Source organism: Chelon labrosus (assembly GCF_963514085.1).
Source record: "Chelon labrosus genome assembly, chromosome: 3".
Lineage (NCBI taxonomy): Eukaryota > Metazoa > Chordata > Actinopteri > Mugiliformes > Mugilidae > Chelon > Chelon labrosus.
The window spans coordinates 29,305,656-29,330,711 of NC_140339.1; the positions used below are offsets into that span (position 1 = coordinate 29,305,656).

The following is a 25,056-nucleotide window of genomic DNA, read 5'->3' on the forward strand; positions in this document are numbered from 1 at the left end:
TAGTTATTTGTAAAATACATTTAATCCCTTTATATTTGGGCAAACCAAAGTCTACAAGAGCAGAGAGGGGGTGAGATTTAAGTGGCAGTGACTCTTGAGCGTCTGTTACCCGATTCAAGGCAGCAACATGGACATTACTGTAAGAAACACACAGCTAGCGTCTGTATACTGAACTGGGCATGGCGGGTTTTTTCAAATGATTTCAATGAACTGGGGAGTAATTAGCTGATGTTGATGTTGAAGGTTTGACTTCCTCTCAGTTGACACTGCCACAAAATCTTCCTCCCTTTCTGTCTAGACTCCTCCGATGACACCAAAGATATCACAATACAAAGAGGAAAAAGGCATACAACGTTTTTCTACAACCTTCATTATTTTCATTAGTACAATACATTAGAGCTGTACGACACACTTAGTTTAAGTGTGAGTAGTTAACAAGGCAAGGCTTTAATTGGTTGACAAAAGCTAAGGTTATATGGAAGGTTACACAAGATGCTAGGATGTTATGTAGTCTTTGTTTAGGATGAGTTGAAGTTAGTGCACTGCAGTGCTGTGCAGTTATGCGTCAGTGACAACTTGACCTAGCGGGGACAGAATTGGTACAGAATATTTTCAAGATCAAATGGTGGAATAAAAGTCCCGGTGCACGTGTTCTGAATGTGTAAATACACTAACTCAGCAACGTAAGTGAATGTTATAAAAAGATTACCGCAAAAGACTGGGAGTCAAAGAGGGGACGTTGTCCTGTTCTGGCCATGTACTGAAGTATGCTGTGAGGCTGGAGGGTCAGCACAAGGACAATGACGTAACCATGTCAGATAAGACAGGACTAGACTCAACCAGACACGGCAAGCAAAGCCACTTTGCTAGGTTCTAGGTTGGAATTTCATTACGTTTCCTCCAGGGCAAAAGGCAGTCAATTCCACACAGGGTTTAGCAACCAGGGACAACAGGCTGATGTGTTTATACTCGAAACGTCTAATGGTAAAATCCATGCATGGGTACATTAACAATTAATACATTTAGACTTCTGAGTCATCTCAGGCATGTTTCTGTTCAATTTCTCCAATTTGGGAAAGGTGGTGGTAGTGTTAAGCAAGTTTCCTCAACAAATAAGTGCACAGATGCATGAGAGTTTTAGGACACATGACGAATGATATACAAGAAAAAAATAAAAATAACCACATCAGGTCACTGACTTTGGTTCCAATCTTCCAAGATTAACTGGTTCAGTTCCTGCGTACCATCACACAGCGATGCGGGTGTGAAGAGGATGGTCTGTAGGACAGGAGTGTGTTTGTGTCTATTCAACATGGTTAGGCCAACCCCAGTGCTTCACTAGTGGCGGTCATATATACTGTTATCTGGTTCAGTCTAGAGCAAGACAAACAAGCAGAGAATATAGGACTGGAGAAGGATCTCATGTAATACAATATTCATGCTCAGGCAGACATAAAGCACTGTCCACATATACTTATATACAGTTTATACATAAAACAGTGAAATAACATCTGTAAAACCAAGAATATAAGAGCATGTTCATAGGCAAGAGAGCAGTAAACAACTAATCAGTCACTAAGGATTACAGCACCTTGACGGGTGAATGTAACTGATGTGTGACGTGATACAATATCTACATGTAAGGATATCACTGGTCTAATAGGCATAACAGCATCTGTGACTAACAAAACAAATCAAACAAAAACATCAACAGTGTAATAAAATGCTAAATGGTGGATGGTTTACATTGTCTTAAAGAGCTGACTAAATCCAGCAAGCACTATATGTGACACTTTCTGGCTATAAAAGAAAGAAGAGGAGACGGTCTGCACGGTCATCCTTCCTTTACCGCTGGTTCTGCTGGCAGCCCGTCGCTTTAGTACACCGGGCTGTTACGGATCCCGCAGCACAACACCATGCTGAAAATCATCTCCAAGATCTGGATGAACACAAATCGAAGGGATGATTAGGTGTAATGTCCTGTCACAGGGGCATTTCATTACAATAAACATTAGATGAAGAGCTTGACATCTTGAGGTATGTCTGATTGATTTTCATTCCAACAGTAAGACGCCTGACACCACTCTGTGTCTATGTGATTAGTCTGGCTTGAAGTCAAAAGATGACCTTTCTCTGAACTGCAGTGACTATCTACCTTTGTTTATTTCATTCATAAACCGCAATGTAAAACCTGTTGTGGCCGTAGATGCAGTTACAACCACGAGGTTACACTCCTCAGTGACTGTTTCGCAAGCAACTATTAAGCTGCATGATTACTCATACACCCACAAATAGGTGTTTTTGTAAGGTTAACAAACATGACATGTCATGTTAATGTGTTAGTACATTTTTGGACTTTGCACAGAACAAGGTGAGCTGTGTTCCCTACCTACAGCCTACCTACTGGGACTGATACTGATATTGAAATCGAGTCAGATTGTGTGTGCACCCAGGATTTGGTGTATTTATTCGTTTGTGTCATGGAACATCCAAAAACTATTAAAATCATCACGACGAATATTGGGACACTGGATAAACTTCAAATGTCCAGTAGAGAGACGAATAAACACATTTTTTATACTTTACACTGAGCAGGTACTGGACTACACCACATCATGACTGGTAGGGCTGGGTATTGCTACCAATTTCCAGAATTGATTTGATTCTGCTTCACAAGGACCCAATTTAACCAGATTTATTTCAGTTTCAATAAACTATTCTGCTTAGTTATGAAAGAGAGTTTTACAAAACTAATGTTGTAACTGGTTTTAGAGATTTAGAGAATACTTTACCTCTTGGTAAAGTAAAGTTGGCACATCTGTCTTACTTTGCTCTCAGAGCCGGAGCCTCGGTCTATTTTGAATCTCACAGGTGGTCTAATCTCGTTGTGCAAGACTGGCCTGGCATGACTAGTCTCATGAAATTGCACAAAGAGATTAGATAATAGAGAGATTTCTAACGAGAGGATGCAGGTAATGGCATAGATGGTAAAAATGGAAGGGTTTTATTAATCAATACTGGAACTTTTAAATGAGGATAGATTTGAATGTGGGTACTTTTTAGCAGAGAGTTCCTCTTCTCAGACAAATGATTCAATACATAAAGTTATATGGTATATAAGTTGTTCCACACAAGACTGAAATATCCTGTTGTGCCTTTTTTCCCCGTACACAGATATTTTTCACATTACACATGTCTTTTAGGTAAGTGGTTTAGCTTAAACAGAATAATTGCTAGTTGGTACACTTTGTCTGACTTGTTGGTTGTAGTTCTAATCTTGTATTCATTGCAGTGAAGCAGTGAATGAGCACCCCTAGTTAATGCACAAACTGTCACTGCCAGAACTCCATTACCATGTGATCCAGGTTCAATAAAAAGTAGTGTCATGGTGACAGACGTCAGGCTCTGAGCAGATGGAATTGTGTATGAATTCGAATACAGTAACATGTACAATGTGATGTGCGGCTTTGTGTTCTCACCATAATAACTGCAACCACCAGAGCGGCGATACCAATCAGGTAAATCTTATCAGAGAACAATCCCTGGATCCTTTTGTGGCAGTTCTGTGAAGGAAAACCATCAAACTCTTTCATTTACAGTATAGTGATGTAGTTTCAGGCTGAAATGATCATTTACAATGCATCCACATTCATAGCCATGTGACTTTAGTATTTGTTGTGTTGTTCACTATGACCAACTAGTAGTTGCATGCAGATAATTACTAGATACTAGATAACTATAACGCTTCCACTTTTTGTGGGTGAGTCTGCAACAGGGCTGCTACACTGAATTTGTTGTCTGTAAGCAACACTGCACAGAACAGCTGACTGATTTCTATAACCTGTGCATTCCTTCCTTGGGTATCACACACATCATTCACATCATTCACATTAAAGTGACTCTTTTTTTCGCAGTGGGGCCCCACAGTCCCTCACCCCTGCAGCTAAAGCTATCCAGAACATCAACCCAATACTGTATATTAAGACAAATTGACATCCCACCTCAAGATGAATTGAATTATATTACATAACCTGTGATAAGGTAGTGAGGCGGGGAAATGGGCTCACTCAGCATGCAAGACCCTTCCCAGTTTAGTTAATTTCCTTCAAATATTCTTTCTTTAAAGCAAATGTTCAAACCCCAATTACCTCAGGTTTTATCAATTAACCACACAACTTATATCTTTTACATTGTAACATTGTGTCAAAATGTCAAAAATTATATATATATATATAAAAAAAAAGCATTGTTTTTCTAATGCTATTATTTAAAAGGTGCTGGATCAGAATTAAAGAGGTAAATGTAATGCCCAGTTTGGCCTAATGGTGGCGGTGTTACCTCACAGTTTCACTGCTTAAATCCAAAGACAGATGTACAGTATCTTGTTTGGCTTAATGTTACAGTAACATAAAGGAGAGTCAATTCAGAGCAGCATTTTCTTTTAACACTGCAAGCGTTTGATGAGGGGACGTTTGTAACTAACAATGTACTTGAGGCTGCTGGGCAGGTTTTTGCGCCCATCAGTTTTAAAAAATAAGTGGAGAACGAAAACTACTATATGTTTTTGACCCTTCTCCTGTAAATAGTTTTCTAGACCAGTAGATACTGCAGACAAGTCTTCTCACAAAAGCACTATATGTGCTTCAATGTCAGGCTATAAAATAGACTGCATCAATCTACAACTACAGATATTAAGAAATCCGAAAAATCTGTCCTGGCATCTATAAATTAGTTCTAATAATTTCATAAATCACTAAATGATTCTTGTGTGTTATACTTCACACTAAGTGTGGACAAAATTTCAAGTAAGATGACTTTTTATCCATGTGCTATAATTTGAGTTATCTTTTGAGATACTGGCTATTGGTTACCTGGACAGTGTCTAGATCATATCTGCAAACATACACATACAGTACAGAGTATCTTGTAAATTATTTTCAAATTATTATAGTGATTTTATAACTTCAACTGTAACTTATTTAGTCCATCATTACAATGACAAACTTCAACAACCTGTGCACTCCCTCATTACTAAATGACATCTGTCTTTTTTCTTTATAAATTCCTTCTTTCTAGAATCCCCTTTCTTTGGACGTAAACCCCAGCACTTGTTTTAAAAGTTTTGGGTCGATACCAAAAACACCAGTTGCAGAAAGTGAACACAGGACAATCCCCAGTAGCCTCGACAGCTTGGACTAGACTCAAGTCATTCCAGAAATGTGAATGTGCAGCCAAAAAATCAAGTTAAGGCCACTGCACAGCAAGCGTCTGAATACAGTCCTTTTTCCCTGCAGATCTTTCAGCTAAACAACACCCAGTGTAGTTTTCATGTAAAGACAATTTCCTCTTTGTAAAAGGCCTGGTCCTAAAGATATTTCTCATTATGAGCTGTCAAACAGATGCTGACAGCCAATGCAACCGTATGTAGACTATAGTATTCATAATTATGTTTTCATTAGCGTATAACCAAATGTAAATATAGCATAGCTTAGAATGAGCCCCACATATCTACAGAAGGAGCACTGCCACAGAGTCCACCATGATGGCTCCCGTCATGCCTCTGCAGTAGCTCAGAACTGACAAACTAAACAGGTCTTTTGTGTTTTCCAGTCAAATTAGTGGTGGCCTCAGGATTTCAGAAGGATGTAATGCAACAACCTCACCACTAGATCCCACTAAATCCTAGCGGTTCTTAGCAGCCCTTTATGGAACAGCTTCAAATAATGGAAATGTGTTTGATGAAAAGGTTGACACCACTCTCACTTTCTGTGCTGTATTACCCTGCAATAACACAATGAGCACATTAACCCACTGAGATATTTCTTCACAGTAACATAATATAAAGCTTCCACCCAAAAAGATGTTATTAGTTCCAGCTCTGATGAGAGAACATGTATGCCATGGGGAAGGTTAATTTGCCTGAACCATGTCATTTCCTTTGAGAGATGTCAGTGTGTCCCGTATGTGCAAAGGTATGTCAAATCAGTTTACTTTAATCAGGTTCTAGTGGAAATGCTGAAATTAGGAACGACGAGATGATGTAGTATTGTACAGGTGAGTGGTGGTTAAACTGTTGCACTTACAATCGTATATGTGCTGCTGGGGCAGAGATTGGTCAGGCCCAGCTTATCTGTCAGCATTGTTGCAAAATTGGTCCCCTCGCCTTTCCCACAGCAGCTCAGCTGAAACACAAATACAACACAGTGATGACCCTGTAAATATGTTCTCACAAGGCTTTTCCACTAGATGACATGTCTTTCCACTGCCACCTCATAGCACTGGATAACACAGCCATGATAGCGGGTGGTCACTACCAGTGCTTTTCTCCTCACCTGTCTTCAGTGCCTATACTGTGCTCGGTACTACAGAGAAATGGTCTCTCTGAAGTTCGTTCACTGTCTCTACTTCAACCACAGTGGCTTGGAGTTTTGTTTCTCCTACTATTGCTACTGTTTTGAAGGAATGATTCCCCAGTAAAACACACTTGTATAATATGGGGTTTCCTCTTATTAACTTACAATTTGCTTTTCTTTCTTTCTTTCCTTTTTGCAGTTACCTACCAGTCACCTCTTATTATGTTCTTCATAGAGTTTCTTTATAATTGTGGAAGTATTTGACTTACTCAGCAATCCATCCATCCGTTTTAATTATTTCAACTCATTTGTCAGGTTATTTTTTGTATGACTACTCAACATATGGCCACAGTTGTGGAAACAAGGCAGTCCAAAGCCCAAATAACAGCTCTAACAAATTCACAATACAATTGAGAACAAAATCATAGTAGACTTAGCCAAATTAGTCAGAAAATGAAAAACCAGAATCTGTTTTAATCTTCAGATTTTTTATCAATTGTTTTTCATTTGACAACTTTAAGCACACATGATTGTATTGGAAGTGATCCATCTTGGGTTGAGTGAGTCATATAACACATTCTTTGGACAATAAATAAATGTTTTAATTTGAAATGCTATGGTATAATACAACCATTTAAGGCTTGTGTATGTTTGGTTCTAAGCAGGTAATTAAGTAAAGCAGTTCAAGCTGTTCATTTAGATTTTTGTGTAAGTAGTTAGCATATGTTCATACCGTCTCATGGAAGACCCTGAGTACACCGGCGACAGCCTTCTTTTTGTCTGGGTCAGTAAAGGTCTGTGTCATGGCCTTGTCATAGACAGAGTCATAGAAGTTTATCATCTCCTCTGAAACCTGAAAAGAGAACATGGTGTCATTCTTGAACTCAAACCAAAAGCTACTAAATGCTTTTTGAGCCTGAACATAGAACAGCTAAATAAATATAAAGCTTTGATATCAAAAACATTTAAATAAAACTCATAACATAAATCATCATAACAAACAAAAAAGGTTCTGAGAACAGCCTAAGACAGGACTTGGTAGCATTAAATTAATGTATGAAATTATTGACTGTGAAGGTTCATCCAAGTCATGGTTTACCCTAAAAACAAAGCTCAAACAAAGGCAACGGCACTTGTAGGGTTTCATGAAACCAAATTACAAACTGGAAGGCCGCTGTGTAAAGCTGACACACTTCATAACATGCAGAGTAACTTGTTTGTGCTTTCATCACATTCCAATGTGTTTTTGCACAACCAAACTAACCAGCAAAATCTGATTAACCCGGGATGTATTTTAACAACAACACTCACGCCATCTGGATGAAAAACTGTTCTGCAAGGATAAAAAAATTGTAAACGTGCAACTTGTTTTTTTTTTTTTTCCTCAAACCTCCTGTACTTCCTTCTCCAGGTAACTAATAATACATTTCTTGCTGTCTGTACACGTTTTTTTGTTCAGATGATTTGAAGTGTTTAGAAACTCTTGCTGTCTAATGGTTAGAAAATAATGGAACCATGGCAGACAATTCAAGCGTAATAAGCAATGACAATAATGATATCTAAAAACATCTTCAACAAATGTGGGCCTTGACTTGAAAATGACCCTGTGGATGTATTTACTGAACATTTGGGATCAAAAATCATGCCTATTTCAACCCGTAGTGTATGTTTGCAGCCTTACAGTGTCTCTGTTCATATAGCCCCAGATTCCAGCAGCAACTTCACAGGCGAACAGGATGACCAGGCAGGCGAAAAACTTCAGGACAAAATAGAAACATAACATGGTGTATAAGGATTTAGCTTTCAGTGTGCTTAACAAGACAAACCAATTTTATGAAGTTGAAGGGACACTGCGGAGTTTTCTTAGTACAAAAGACAGTTACGTTTGTATTCTCTAATAAATTAAAAGTGTCATTTCATTTATTGTACACAACTGTTTTAAATCTAGCATGACACATATCCATTGGTTAGCAGCCTTGAATAAGTGGGATAACTGCTGGTATGACTGCAAGTTTTGCCAGTCATGAAAACCAAAACTCCACAGGGAACCTTTAAATACAACTGTGACTCACGGTTCCCAAAAGGCACTGAGACTCCTGAATGGCACCATAGCAACCAAGGAAACCGACCACCATCATCACTGCACCCACAGCAATCAGAATGTGGACGCCTAGACAGAGAGACAGACAGACAGACAGTTCAGGTTAACGTTAAAATATATAACAACACACAATCATCAACAGGGAAGGCGGCTAGAGTTCTTCAGGGACCCTATAGACTCATTGTGCTGTCAAAGTAATTCTGCAAAGTAATTCTGCATCTTCAGCACCTCTCGCACGTGATCACTATTACCCCCCTAGCACACGTGGCACATTCAGACAGAATAAACAAACTCTTTGTTCTAAGGAAATCTAAGACATTATCTCTGGATATGGTGTCAGGAGTACTTTACTGATTCAGGTAAATAATATAAACCATTTACGATGCATCGATCCCGGGGGAGGATTCACAGTCTGTCTGGCAGTACTTACATCAGTTCCACATTCACACATCAAGGGTTCAATAAAAAAAGACCCAACATATTTAAACATGCTGCCACCCTGTCAAGTGTCCAAACTTTCATTAACAATGGCAGTTTAATTTGACTGGCGGCTTTTTTTCTGCCTCTTGGCGCTTAAGAATCATGAAGAATGTGCTGTAAGTCAAAGTTTGGACAGATGTTAGGGTGGAAAGTTGAGATGAGGCTGACCCATTCGCAGAAAATGCTCAAAAGCACGAGACGAGCAAAATCGCGAATGATGATGAGGATTGATGAGATACTGTACGTGGCGGGATATTTAGATGTGTTAGATATTATTAAGTCGAGCACCAACGTGTTCATCACATCAGTATTATCAGTTTGAGACAGTCATAGGTAAAGTTAATACTTAAAACTACTAATAGTCTTTAAAAGCCCTGTGGTGTTAAAAATCCCCCCCTTTTTTTTTTAAATACCCTGCTTGCTTGCAACGACATCCGACGGACAGCAGATGGCACAATTTTGTTTTTATGCCAGTCCAGTAAAGTGAGTCATGTTCCTGTTATGTTCACACATCCTTTAATGTTTTCTTATACAAACGTTCCATCCATTTAATCCAGGACATAAAATGGTTTCTGCCTCTCTTGCCTCACAACTTCTATAGTTCTTTCATGCATTTCTTGCGTTATGGGTTAGATGCTTATTAGACATGATGGAAGATGGATGGGTCGCAGCATGGAAAGAAAGATGAGGGAATGTGCACAGCTGTCTCTTCAGAAACAGTCCTTTGTCTGCTTGAAATACTGTGCTACACCTGCTTGCATAGCACACAAATGTCAGCCATGTATTGTATGGGTCTACTTTTTCTAATACATACATTATCACTATTATTGAATAACTGAATACAGAAGTATGTCTATTTATCTGTTATTATTAGAAACAGTAAAGGAAAATCTGGAGACCCAGCCTTAACATCAGATAGCTAGTTAACTGACTAGTGATCAGCAGGCTTGCTGGGCCACCATGTACATGTCACTGACTGAAAGGTGGAAAAAATAAAAACTGTATTGTACTTTTTTCACTGGTTCTCTTTACTTGACTAAAACTGAAATAAACATTTGACAAATTATTATTATTATTATTTTAAATACAGATATTTTTTGGGATACAAATATTGTATTGACTGCACCACAGCATTCTCTCGCTGTCTTATTGTTCTCATTTCAGGGCTAGAAGTGCAACTCTGTGTTCAGACCCAGCATCATTACTTCTGCTTGTCAGCTCAGACATAATTTGATTCCAGACCACTAACTGGTCGTGTACCCTGTATACCCCTCCCCCCACCTCTGCTTTACTCGCAGAGCCGCACAACTAAGTGTAATTTATAAATCAATATCTTGGCAAGTGCTCCCTCCATCTCCTACATTGTGGCTCTCCAGTGTCACACAGTGCTCCTAACTGTTTGGCAATCTCAGCCTCTCCCTCTCCTGGCAGTCCGCCACCCGTCTGTCCTTTCTATGTAATGCATTTTCTCATTCAAAATGATGCTCTCAACAATTCCATTTACTTAAATGTCTTTTCCTGCCTGTCTTTATTTAATCTACTCATGGCTTCTCTTCCATTATGCCCCCTGTCTGCTTCCATTCATCAGGTCTTCTGCATCTTCCTTGTCCAGGCTCTACAACTGATGGACTACATGGCTCTCAACTTCACAGCACTGAGATGAGATGTGTCAAGATCATCTCAAATTTCAAAGCAACAAATAATAAATGAGTGGTTACTTTCAGAACTACATTATTATTTATTTTTATTGCTCCTTCAGGTGTTCACTCTTAAGGCACTTCAACTAAAGTGCTTGTTGGACTTAGGCAATTGGTGTCTTATAAACACATCAGCTTGCTGACATTTTGTGGGGGGATATGAAATGGGATTCATATCTAGATCCTCCATTTCTTCCTCGTGAACCACACATTATCTTCAAGCACACTTTGATTTATTCAGAAGTCATAGTTAAATCAGTGACTGCAAGCAGTGAAGCCATCCCAAACCACCATGCCATTTGCACCACCATGTTTCACAGATGCTCATGTCCTGAAAGCTGGTGCCATGTCTACTGTTACTGTGGTGATAGTAACCACAGATTTCTTAGGCCCGGTCTTTGCCTATATGTTCACTGTCAAACTGATCGACTATAAGGTTGTCTTTGAACAATAAGGCTTCTTTCTGGCCTTGCATCCAGCCAGGTCATATTTGTGCAGTCTCACCCTGAATGTGGACGCGTACACTTTGACAGCAACAGTTATTTGCAAATCTTGCGAAGAAATTTTCCCGTCAGCACTGAAACTGCATACTGTTCCATCACCACCAAATCAATTTATAGCAGTTTATACTTTCCTCCAAATGAGATTTCATACATTTGTTTCATACAGTCATACGCAACATCTGAGCTGTGGAGTTGAATTGAAAACAAAAGGGCTCCGATTGGTTGAAGAACAATGAATATGCACAGAGCTACTTAATTATTATTATTATCTTTTATCTGTATATATTAAAACACCTCCGCCCCCCTTAATGAAATTCTAATGTCGTGTTACCAGACTCACACTCTGGTAAGTTAAGAGTTTTACCAGGCTACATCATAAACACACCATTCATTCTGAGGCTCATAAAGTCTTAGCTATAAATAAACAACACAATTTGTTGCCTGTTGAGGTTCTCTGTAGCCAATCAGAAGCAAAGATGGTGATCACTGTTTCGAGAATTTACTATGTGTGACACGAACCTGATTCGTTTGGTAAACTGAAAGGGAACTGAAAGGAAGGTGGCGGCCAAACTACAAATGCCACAGTGTGTCATTATAATCCCATTGGGAGTTGATGAAAAACTTATGATTCTTATTTTCCTTGCTCAGAGTAGGTGGAAGGAAGCTTCTGAGTGGTTACTGCAGAATAGGAAAGTGAGTCAGTGATGACTTCCTTCTACTAGCCTCAGAAATGTACTGAACGTTAAAGAAACAATAAGATTATCAATATAGGTGCCACAAATGTAAAACAGACACTCGTTATTCTTCCACCATTACCTCCGTGTAATCATTTGCCATTTGTGATTCAAATGGACTTATAATAAGGATTATATATAATGTTTGTCTGTTTAAAAAATATGGTTGAAAGTCAAAGAAGTCATAGTGACGGACGCAAGTGACGCAGGGATTTAATTGTTGCAACATTTCTATATTTGAAATATCAGGAACTGGGTGTCTGTGGCGACATTCGTGGAAAAAATGCTTCATGAAGTTACTGCTAATGTAATTTCTAAAAACAGATATTTTGAATGTAGGACTGATGAATGTAGGACATCATCATCAGATGATAGCCGAGGTTGCTGCTACGCCAATTGCGCATTTCCTGCTGATGCAGCTTCAGATTAAAAGCATTTAACTGGTAACAAAAACAAAAAACAAAAGTGGACTTCTACGAAGGAATCACAAAAATGTGTTTAAAAACGAGACAACTCTGTAATTTTATTTCCTTTCCTTTCAGCTGTTTGTGTTTTCTGATACATTTAGCATTTCTAACCAAGCGTTAGCCACTTAACAGTTGCTAACAGCCGCAAAAGCTGAAATGATTATGTAATCTGCCAGAAACTGACCCTTCAGCTGCTTTGAGAGAGAGCTTACCGGAGCTCTACGTGACAAAGAACAGGAAGTGAGAATTCTGGTTTAAGGAAAAAACTTCCATTATAGTACATTTAGCAATAAAACAAGAGCACATTTTAAATAATTGTTCAGCAGTAGTTCATTTCATTTCGGTTACTTTTCAGTTGGGAAGTTTAAGAAAACAGACTTCTATAATACCCAGAACAATGAAAAGCGTATATATTTTTAATTGTGAAGAAAGGCGAGAGGGAGGTCATTGGGTAATTGTGTGTCTGTGTGCAGGGGTTAGACAAAAGAGAGAAGTAGATGTAGGAAAAACTGGGGGCTGACTGAGACAGAAGGAGGGAAAGACTAGGGGGAAGAAAAGGAGACACATGGCGACTTGAACACTAACCACAACCAGATGGGGAAGGGGGGAGCGACAGTGGAAAGAAACTGAGTGAAGGAATAGAAACTCGCACAGGGGAGGGAGGAAAGAAGGGTGGGGCTGGAGAGGCGGGGGAGGGGGAGGAGGAGAAGGGAGGGCTAGTGAGGAATTTTTTCCTATACTGACTAGGTTTTTTTCTCCCCTTCTCAGGAATGAGAGGAAGGCTTTATGTAATGGTAGGATGCAATCACCGAGGCTGTTTGAGAGAAAGTTCCAAAGTAGCTGTTCTCTGAGGAGTGAGCTTTTTTCTTTTGAACAGCCGCATGACAAGACACCGATTCAAACGACACCTCCATTTTTTTTCTATATTTGGGGCACACCTAAGAGACTCTTTCTCAGATCATTACACTTTCCGTTTTTCTTTCTCCCTCTTCATGATCACGAGGCAGATGACTCAGGGTTTCACATATACAGGTGGGAATGACTTGAGTAAAGTCCCAGCAGTTACGCAGCTTCATGTGGGAGCACAAGCTTTTAACAGAGTCACATGACGACCTGTGTGTCCTCCATTAGTCCTGGTCACAAGTAGCTGATGATCTGGGAGAGGCCGAGCCACCCCAGTTTCATTAGTATTACTCACGCCAAGCACAAGCAACACCATAGAGCCTCCCTCTGCTTTCAGAACTGACTCTCCTTCGCGGTATGAATTCCACAAGATGCTGGAGACTACTGCCATGTCAACATGACTGCATCGCATCATATCTTCAGATTTATCAACTGTTAAGAGTTTCCCATTCTACCACATTCAAAAGCTGGACGTGAAAAAGTTGGATGTAAGCCTTACATCAGACTTAGGTACGTCCAGCCTTGTGATAAATATCTATAGTGGTTGTAGCATCCATATTCTATCACAGCAACAGTTGCCATGCCTGTCTTAGCTCACACTTGCACCAAGAAATATTTTAAAACTGAGTGGAGAGCTGAAGAAAGGAAAATGGAATTGCTCTGATTGTGAAACAAGACAAATTACTGAACTCTATAGTGAGTATATTCACTTTACACCTTCCTTAGACTAGGGGTAAGATTTAGTCTCAGGCATAGTGCTATGCCTATGTGGTGCAATGGGTATTTGATGCCTAGGCTACTCTTTATGACCAGGTGTACGTCCAGCTGGTGTAGAGGCCACTGAAGTAAAGTGAACTAATTTCACTTTGTGAAATCATTATGCTGGAAGAAGCCTTCGGAAGATGGTAAATCATTACACCAATGCCACCAAACTGACAGGTTGGTTGATGCCAAATTCTCGACGTGTGTGACCCATCAGACCAGGACTGAGTTTTTTCCAGTCTTCAACTTAGCACATCGATTTCTGTTTTTGGCTGACAGGAGTCACAGAGTTTCGTTTTTTGACACCGTTATGAGAAAACTCTTCAGACAACTACGCAAAAATATTCAGAAATACTGCAATAATTCAAACTAATCAGCTGACAAAAACGACAATAACAGTTGCCTTGGTTTGTAAATAAAGATAATGGTATGTGCTAAGCTCAGTGACTAAACACATTGAATTTTCTGTAACTAGCTCCTAAGTAAACTTGTATTTGACCAGTTCATTGCTTTTAATATGAAGCTGCAGAGGATGCAGTAGGAAATATTCCGTTAACATTAGCAGCAATTTCTGAACACATTGGCCCCAGTGTGATGATGATCTGGCATTCTGAATTCACATCCAGATATCTGATTGCAGTAACTTCAAACAGCATTCTTTGAATGTCACCACAGAAACCCAGTCTGCAATAATGCAGATACATAAATATTGCTTTGCCTGCTCTGTTAGGTCTGTGTGATGCAAATGTTGTCATCCAGCCAAGCCCATAATGGTATGCGTTGACCCTGTGTGGCTGTCTGTGTGCAGTCCAAAAACAGACTGTGACTGTCAACTGAAGGCTTCTTTCTTGTCATGATGCTTACTACACACCTGATTAACTCTATTCTTCCTGTCCAGACGTCATCTTCATGTTTTATCTCCCTCTGTCTCTTTGCAGCAGTGGTAGACAACACTACATTGAGCTTGTTTCAGCATTTTTGGAGTTGCTGGGTGGATCTGGCTATTGATTTTGTGGGTTTTGATAGTCTATTAGTGTTGTACACAAACAACGTTTTATTTAGTTTCTGGAGTTCTAGTTATTACATGATGTTATTACACGAAATGCTTTACATGTCACATGTATTACCACTCTACAAATATGGTAGAAGCACTATTCTAAATCTGGCTTGCTTCATTCAACTTTTCGTATATGCAACCAGATTTAAAGACAAACACTGCACACTGGATGCTGGTATGCCGAAAAAGAGGATTTAGCCAGTGTGAGATAGGTAGACCATAGACCACATTTCAAAACATTATATTTTCAGGAGGACTTAATGACATGGCAAAAACTATATTTCCCTCACTATATTCACTGCCTGGCCAAAAATAGTCACCACCTGGATTTAACTTAGCAAATAGTTAGAAGCCTCCTATTGGATAATTACTGCATGGGTGATTATCTTTCAGCTGGGAACAAGTTATTTAACCCAACTGATGCAATGAGTAGCTTCTCATTTCTTAAACAACCATGTCGAAAGACACATCCTGTGGTGGTGGAAAGGATGTTAGTCTGTTTGAGAAGGGTCAAATCATTGGCATGGATCAAGCAGAGAAAACATCTAAGGAGATTGCAGAAACTACTAAAATTGGGTTAAGAACTGTCCAACCCATTATTAAAAACTGGAAGGATAGTGGGGAACCATCGTCTTAGAGGAAGAAATGTCGTCAAAAAAAATTATGACTGTGATCGGCGATCACTTAAACGTTTGGTGAAATCAAATTGCAGAAAAACAACAGTAGAACTCAGGGCTATGTTTAATAGTGAAAGTAAGAGCATTTCCACACGTACAATGTGAAGGGAACTCAAGGGATTGGTTCAGCAACATTATGTGCCCAAAGAATGAGGTCAGCTGACTACCTGAATATACTGAATGACCAGGTTATTCCATCAATGGATTTTTTCTTCCCTGATGACACGGGCATATTCCAAGATGAAAATGCCAGGATTTATGTGGCTCAAATAGTGAAAGAGTGGTTCAGGGAGCATGAGACATCATTTTCACACATGGATTGGCCACCACAGAGTCCAGACCTTAACCCCACTGAGAGTCTTAGGGATGTGCTGGAGAAGGCTTTCTGCAGTGGTCAGACTCTCCCATCATCAATACAAGATCTTGGTGAAAAGTTAATATAACACTGGATGGAAATAAATCTAGTGACATTGCAGAATCTTACTGAAACAATGCCACAGTGAATACGTGCTGAAATATTAGAGTGTGTGACCTTTTTTGGGTGGCAAAGTTTTTTTTTTTGGCCAGGCAATGTATCTTATATATAGTTTGAGGAGACCCTTTTCACTGCAAAATGCAACCAGAAACAAAATTGTACTCAAACAATTTTTTGAAGCTTAGGTGTTTGGCGTCTGTTACTGTTATGCTTTTAACACAACTTATTCAGCTATGAACTGTCACCATCAGATGAGCAGTAAAGCTGTTTCAGCCAGGGAGCAAAAAAGTGCATACAATTAATCGTGTCTGTTGGTCTTTGTTGGAAACCAACCATTTATATGGAAACCAGAGACGACACCTGACCAACTGAAGGTAATGTAAGAGTTTAACTTATTGAGAAAAATCACAGAGATTAAAAAGGATACACAAGTCTCTATTAGTACTACAGCTTAACATGTCCAATTCAAAGGAATTTATATTTGTATGCCTTTCCAATACCACATAGTTTCAGTTCTGCTATTTCTTCCGTTATCTATATGACTATCTATCACATTTGGATCTGCCTGTTTGGCAGGACACGTGCTCTAAGTGGTTGACAAACACCCCAGATGGTGCCAGCTGATCTACCACATCTTGCTTCTGAAAGGAAGCCTTAAAGAGAGGTTCTAAAACTGAGTCTTTTTATTAAGTAAACCTATTTCAGCAGACCCCTAAAATAAATATATGAACCTGTACATGGGCGTACATGGTGTTCTTAGGTCTTGCAAAAGTCACATTTGATTTAATACATATTAATAATGAATACCACATCCATCTTACTCAATTTAAGTAGATCCACTTAGATCTAACAGGCACTGGCCATTGATAATTTATGTGGTCCTATTATAGCATATACATATCTATTCATTCCTATTAACTGCAGCGCAGAAAGTAACAAAATGGCACTGCCACTCTTAACAGTAACACTAATGGAGGGGATGCCATCTATAGTTTCAAGATATGACTGTAGAGTCCAGTGACACATTCCTTCTAGTATATAAAATGTGAAACGGAGAAAACTTAAGCAGAGAAATTACGTGTTGTGAAAATGCAAATAACGTCGATAAAATACATACTGATGTAGAAGGTACTCGGGGCTTGGGCTCCATCTAGTTCAAGCTCCAGCAGGCTGCTGATCTTGCCGTCATGTCTCAACCACAGGGCCACGCCCAGGATTACACCTCCTGCAAGCTGCAAAATATAATACATATAGTTCCTTTAGTACATTTTATTTCTTTCAGTACATTGCACAACTTTATGCTGCAGACATAAATTACAAATATTTTTGTCCTTGACAATATTTACTGGCCACGGTAGTTCCTTGTGGCATTTTATTTTTGTAGTCCAATATCACAAATTTGCCATAAGGGGCTTTACAACATGTTCGGCACAGAACGTATCATGGAAACAAAAAAATAAGCAACCTTAACAGAAAAATAAATGGAAGAAAGAGCATAAACATAAATCCACCATGAAATTTAAGAATATAAAATTGACAGAATGCTGTCAGTTTTCATCAATAGTTTTTTTTAATAGTCTTTGTGTCTCTGGGGGTCAAATTTAAGTTCAGTCATTCTTCCTGGAACCAGTAATGTCATTGGTTCTTGCAAGAACTACAAGTTGTTTCTGGATTTATCAACGCCGACTCAGGGAATCCTCAAAATCCACCAAAGCATCTTTTAATATGAGTGCAGAGGACATTATGGACAAGCAGTTGACAGCAACTGTGGAAAAAGACTAGCAAGAGGGCGCGGACAGCAGGGACTGTCCAGAAACTGACTTTGCTTAGAGCAAACAGGAGCTGGCCGTGCCTTTGTACAAATTGCTCTCCAGTGTCATCAGAATCGGAATCGTTCTACTGCCATGAATTTCAGAGTGGACTGTTTTCGTTGACGCTGATGTCAGACCGGAGGGAGGCTTACAAATCATGAAAGTTTTACTCCTCACTTGGACAGAGGTGTTTTGGAGAACTTCTTCAAGACTAAATGGACACCTGGCAGATGTGAAGATTTCACAATTTCATGGTGTGCCATCACAGCACTGCACCTGTGATTTATAGCTGTATGTTAATCTTAAACTTAGCAGAAGGACTATTTATAGCCCCTAATAGGCATGGTGGGTGTCTGTATATCTGGACTACTTTGCGTTGTCTTGCAGTGTGCGCTGTCTCTGATTCATATGAACAGATGAAGTAGTGCGTTTGTCCGGACTAGTTATAATACATCACCAGGTTAAGGCATCACAGATACAAGAGAAAGGAGAAATGATGCAACACTTCTCGTTATGCACTGATTGCTCAATACATCTTCAAGCGAAAATTACATGGTCGCCGTTACGACATGCAAAGTCGTGAACATTTTCACATATGATGTTGAGAATATCACAAGAGGGGGCTGTTCACAAGGTCTCTTATCATGAAAAACGGTAAACAGGAGCCCAGTTGAAGACACCATAAAAGGCCCATCTCTGGTCTACAGCCACTAGCTGTGCACAGCTGCAGCTGCTCTGACTGGCTATTATGGGTGTAGCTGCATATTTATTTATTTTATTTATTTATTTAAAGAGGAGTGCCCCTTGAGATGTTTCATCTCAAGAGGCACTTCAAGAGGGTCCTCAATACATAACACAACAGTACAAGGACAAAACACCTCAGTACAGTACAGTACAACATACACATTCATTCACATACAGCCCCCTCCCCCTACCCCCAACAGCTCCCATTCCCTAATAATTTTAATATTAGAATTAATCAAAACAATATTATGCAGAAATACAAACAACATATATATATATATTTATATATATATATATACACACACATATGTACAAGCATAGACATACATATCCACATACATATAGACACATATGTACATGCGCACAGTACCTACATACACATACATTAATATAGACGCGAACGCTCACATATCTATAAAAAAGCATATTGACAGATCAAAGACACACTAAAAAGCTAATAAAAACATTTACAACTTTTATTTGCTTTCAGATATGTGAACAAAGATGTCTTGAAGCGACTCAAAGATGTAGTTGATCTTAGAGCCCCAGGCAGGCTATTCCAATCAAAGGGAGCCTTATATTTAAATGAACGCCTGCCGCTTTCTTTGGAGATATGAGGTACTGAAAATGATAGATGTTCGGTGTGCCTTAAACTATAGTTTGTATTGTAAGGTATTAGATATTGTTGCAGGTAGAGTGGATAACTAAGATGTATGCACTTAAAAATGAGCTGGAACCAGTGAAACTGTCTCCTGGCATTAGGTGACAGAATATTCAATGAATCATATAGGATACAGTGATGCATCCTGTATGAACATTTCAACACAAATCTGCACATGCTATTAAAGGCAACAGTCAAAGGCTTAAGACAGGTCTCAGTGGTGTCCTGGTATACTACATCAGCATAGTCTATAACTGGAAATAATAACTGCTTCACAATTCTCAACCTGATCTGCTGTGTAAAACAGTTATTAAAACGATACAGCATCCTTATATTACAATTCAGCTTTCTTATAGTATGATTGATGTGGGTTTTATAGGAGAGTTGAGAATCAAGCCAAAAGCCCAAGTATTTGAATTCATCAACTCTACCAAGAGCAGTGCCATCTAAAAAGCTAATTGACAAGTTTGTTTGTTTAACGGTAGCAGATCTAGTTGGGAAAAGCATACAATATGATTTCTTTTAATTCAATAGCAGGTCATTACTTCGAAACCATTTTTGAATAGAATCAAAATCTGTCTGGAGAGTGTTCTGTATCTTAGAAATATTAGAGTCAGAATTGTAGATCGCTGTGTCATCAGCGTATAAGTGAATAGAACAATCTGAGCAGACTTGAGGAAGGTCATTGATAAAGAGCGAGAATAGGAGAGGCCCTAACGAAGATCCTTGAGGGACACCCTTTTCCATAATGGCAAAACCAGATAAACTACCCTGAAAAAGGACACACTGTTGTCGAAAATGTAAATAAGAGCTGAACCAAAGAAGAGCTTGTTTAGAAAGCCCAATATCATGAAGTTTATCTAAAAGAATGTAATGATTAACAAGGTCAAAAGCTTTGGTTAAGTCTATAAAAATCGCTCCAGTAGACATATTATCATCCAGGGATGATGATACATCACTGGTGAACTTTAATAAGGCAGTTGTGGTGGAAAATTTAGGTCTGAAACCTGATTGATGTTGAGACAAAATAGAAGACATATTAATATAATTATATAATTGATTAAATATTAACTTTTCGAAAACTTTTGCCACACTACTAATAATAGAAATGGGTCTGTAATTGTTAAGGTCAAGTGGATCACCTCCTTTATGGATTTGGGTTACCCTAGCACATTTCCATCTTACTGGGACCTCACAAGTGGTTAAAGATTGATTAAATAAATCAGATAGTGGATATGACAGTATGTCAGAAGCGACCTTGATAAACTTGGTTTCCAGACCATCTAGGTCTCTACCACTGCCTGTCTTCAGTTCAGATATAGCTCTCTGTACATCGATGGGACTGATAGTTGAAAAGGAAAAAGAGGTAGGCCTATCACAAGAGTGTTGAGCCATATTTGAGATTGAGTAGTTGAAATTAGGAGACTGGGTTTTGCAGATGGAAGCGAAATGCTGATTAAAAGCATTAGCTATTGCAAGTGGATCAGAGAGAATATAATTTTTGAATCTAAGTCTAGCTGGAGCGCCTGGATTAGATTTGTTAAATAACTCATTAAGATTTTTCCAAAATTTCCTGGGATCGTTGTAATTATTTGATAGAGAACTTTTAAAATACTCAGATTTAGCATTCCGTGTTTTTGTAGTACATCTGTTCCTTAAGTGTTTATATATTTCCCAATCTACAAGGTCCTTAGTCAAACGATATTTACCCCATGCCTTATCCCTTTGTTTAAAAAGTGTGAGTAGTTCACCACCAATCCAAGGCAGATGTCTTCCTTTTACCCTTACTGACCTCCATGGAGCATGCTTATCAATGGCTTGGAGAACCTCGGTGTGAAAATAATTCCAAGCATCCTCAACAGCAGGAATTAGGTTAAGCCTGTCCCATTTAATATTCAATAGGTCTTGAATGAAATGCTCATCATTAAGGTTTTTCAGCTGTCTTACTTTAATAAGACGCCCACGAAGCCGAGGAGATCCATGCCTTCGGATTTTTCCGGGATATGCAGAAAGCGCAAATTATACGCCCTGCTTCTGTTTTCGGCGTCCTCGACTTTGTCATGAAGGTAAGTGTTGTCACTCTCTAGCATCTTGATATGTTTTTTCAGGTCGAGAACGTCGTCCTCATTTGTACTCACTCCTTGTTCGAGGACGGAGACATGATCCCCGAGTGTGGATAATGAGCATTGTATGGTCTGTAGACTGGATTGAATTGGGTCAATTTTTGTGTCAAAGTGGGAAAGCAATTCCACCTTCAGTTGCTGTATAGATTCCCAGATTGAGTTGTTAGAGACGGGTTGCTGGTCGACCATGCTGACTGCTGTTGCGTTCGCGCAGGTAGCCGGAAAGTTTTTAAATACAAGTCAAAACTTAAGCTTTGTAGAGTGAATGTTCAGTCAGTTGATAGCTTGGATTGTTGCAGTTAATTTAAGTAATACTTAGCATGAAGGCATGAAGCATTGAGCAGACACCTGACGCTCACTCTCACGTTGACGCCATCTTGAATTTATGATATCTGGTTGATACATCTAGCTGAAGTGTGACAATTTGTATGTTTGTATGTTCTCCAGCTTCCTCCCACTGTCCAAAGACACGCTCGTTACGTTCATTGGTGATTCTAAATCGGCCGTAGGTGTGCATGTGAGTGTGAATGGTTGTCTGTCTCTCTGTGTTAGCCCTGAGATAGACTGGAGACCTGTCCAGGGTGTACCCCGCCTCTCACCCAATGACAGCTGGGATAGGCTCCAGCTACCCCGCGGACCCACAGAGCACACGCGCTGACAGAAAATGAATGAATAGTGTTTTTGCAGAACATTATAATGTCACTGACTTTTGACCCTTTGAATGTAAAATGTTGTCCTATAAGACATTTGTGTGAAAACTTGACAAAAACATGCTTTGTGAGGTAACTGTAACTTTAAAAACTGTGACTACCAAATACTAATCATTCCATCCATCCAAAGTGTTCCATAGGGGTTCTCATTCTTTTTTTTTGTTTTTTCCGGAAAATATCATGACTCGACAGCATTAACATCTGGGTGCTAAACTGGCACGTCTACAGCTACGACCTATCACCCACTGAGAACACTGTGCAATGAAACATACAACAAAGGAGTCCGTGAACTTTCGAACAGCTTCAATCAAGCAAGAGCGGAAAACATCTTGCATTCAAATAGAGCAACTGGTCTCCTCAATAACCAAATATTTACAGTGTTGTTAAAAAAAGAAGTGATGCACAACCCTGTCAATCCACCATATACAAAATTGCTACACGAATTTAGCTTTATTAACTTGCCAGCAAAACACGATGCTAACCGTTTCTAAAAAAAAACAAAAAACTGAAAGTTCAGCCTTACTTGAAAAGGAAGGAACAGTTTTAGAAAATAGAGAACTAACGGACAGGGGAAACCGCTGAAATGAATCTGCATACCAGAGGGAAAAGGTGCATTCTTGACCTCATCTAACCTCACTGTAAGATCAAAATAAAAAAAATAGGATTTGCATGTAAGCAGACAAATTACATTAATGTGAGGTTTAACATTGAACTACTAGATGGACCGTTTAATGTCAAATAAAGTTCTATTAAAAATCCTCATTGTTACATTTTAATCTCTGTGGGTTTCCTCTCCTTTAAACAGATTTCCTGGAAGAAACCCTGTGCATTACATGTCACTGCGGATTCTAGGGGAATCCCAGAGTGATACAGTATTCATATTATTTTACTGAAATGAACTGCTGGTGGTTCAACAACAGTGTCGCAACTGTCGTTAACCAACACAGCATTTCGTAGCACATCACTTTCAGTTCAATACATAGAGCATGCAGTTCAGAAGAATATCCTTTATAGGACAATAAAGACTCTATCTATCTATCTAAACTGTTAACGGTCACTTAAGGTGGTTGGAAAAGTTTATTTAGACACACTATGTTGTAGATTTAATCTTAAAAGAATACAAGTTCTATTATCCCAACTGTTTACTCATAATGACTCATCAAAATGAAGAATGGAAAACACCGGAAATCTTGTTTACAAAGGTATTCGGATTCTTTGGTGCGGCTCCAAATTGTGGTCAGATGCACTCTGTTTGCTTTAATAATTCTTCAGCCGTATCATGTCTGACACCCGTATTCGTTGGACTAACTTTAAAAAACACAAAGAACTGTATAGGATCCCATTTAGTCACACTGTCAAGACAAATACCAAGCCAAGGGTGGCTGCATCATTCTATGGGGGTGTATCTCAGTGGTCGGGCCAGGGAGACTGGGAGGGAAGAATCAACACAGACACATACAGAGAGGTCAGTGAAGAAAACCTCCTCCACAGTTCAGGTGGAGTCAGAATAGGGCGATAGCGCCGTTTTCCAGCATGACAATGCTCCACAGCATAGAGTCAGGGACATATCTCTGACACGGATGATACTGAATCTCTATGCTAAACATAGTAAAAGTTACAGAACCTGAGTTAAATGTGTGTAAAATGTTCACTGCAAGGCAAAAGCCCCGGTTTCCACTGCTTCCGCTGTCACGGTTTTGTTTTTATACTTTGATTAAACTGACTTCATTCAGGGATTTCCAAAACGAGGTAACACACTCCTGCCCCTTATATGCAGTAAGTGTTGGACACCAGTCAATATATTTTGTATATTTGGATCTCATACCCGTGCAGTTATTTCGGGTCTTCAGACTTCACTTTAATGACTATATTCAGAAACTGCTGGCACACTGGTGACTTCAGTGGATTCACTGCTATGCATGGAGTCACATGGAGAACATGTCAGAAGTACAGATGTAACCTGTTGTCTATAAAGTTGTAGGGGTGTAACGGTATGTGTATTCGTGCCGCAGTGTCACGTACGGGTGTCACGGTTCGGTGCACGCAGTCATATGGCAATACGTCTGAGTGAGTAGCTATTATAAAAAAGAAAAAGTCGAGTCCTCACTTCAGTCCAGGTGGCGGTAAGGAGCCTAAAAGCTGCCAGCTAACGTCATTAGCCTACAGACGAAGAAAAACCGGCGAAGAAGAAAAGTAATGGAGAGTGTGGAGTTGGAAGAGCCGCCGGCTTCATTTACCAGTGTGGGAACACTTTGGTTTCCCGGTAGGAAAACCAAACAAGGAAAAAAAAAGTGCAACAAGTTAGTTTAGTTAGTTTCTTATAATGAAGTTACCAAAGTTGCCAGTTGCTCCCTGACTACCTCAGTTTATCCCTACAAGAAATTGTGCTTTTTCTTTTTCTTTGTATGAACAAAATGAATGAATGGTATGGGAACCTTCCTAATTCATTTGTTCATGTTTTATTCTAATTTTTACTTTTATTTTTTACTTTTACAACAGAAGGTGGTTTTTATTTTTTTTTAGTCTATTGCCGTCTGTTCAAAATAAATGAAAAAAGCTAGTTTTATACATGTGCGAGTTTTTGTTGCTTTTTTCCCATTGTACTGAACCGTGACTTGTGTGTACCGTTACACCCCTATAAAGTAAAGTAAACATATTTGACCTCTTCTCATGAAATGATTGTGGCATTGTGATTTCCATACACAGGAATAAAAGAGGAAGGTGTCTTAAAACAAAATGATTCCAACTTTAGGAGCAATGGTGTATAATATGGATACTGTCTGTTAGTGAGTTTGTCA

General features: G+C 39.2%; 1 protein-coding gene across 1 annotated transcript in view; it reads right to left on the reverse strand.

Moving 5' to 3' along the window:
- The window catches only part of LOC311486057 (CD81 antigen-like), a 30,491-nt gene continuing 5,435 nt past the window's right edge, over positions 1 to 25,056 (reverse strand). Inside the window, exons 2-8 of the mRNA XM_084541814.1 lie at positions 17,327 to 17,441; positions 8,426 to 8,523; positions 8,035 to 8,109; positions 7,087 to 7,206; positions 6,084 to 6,182; positions 3,480 to 3,563; positions 1 to 1,939 (exon numbers count right to left, since the gene is read on the reverse strand). Of these exons, the coding sequence (XP_084397940.1) occupies positions 1,877 to 1,939; positions 3,480 to 3,563; positions 6,084 to 6,182; positions 7,087 to 7,206; positions 8,035 to 8,109; positions 8,426 to 8,523; positions 17,327 to 17,441 (654 nt within the window). The 3' untranslated portion in view covers positions 1 to 1,876. The remainder of the gene's footprint in view (positions 1,940 to 3,479; positions 3,564 to 6,083; positions 6,183 to 7,086; positions 7,207 to 8,034; positions 8,110 to 8,425; positions 8,524 to 17,326; positions 17,442 to 25,056) is intronic.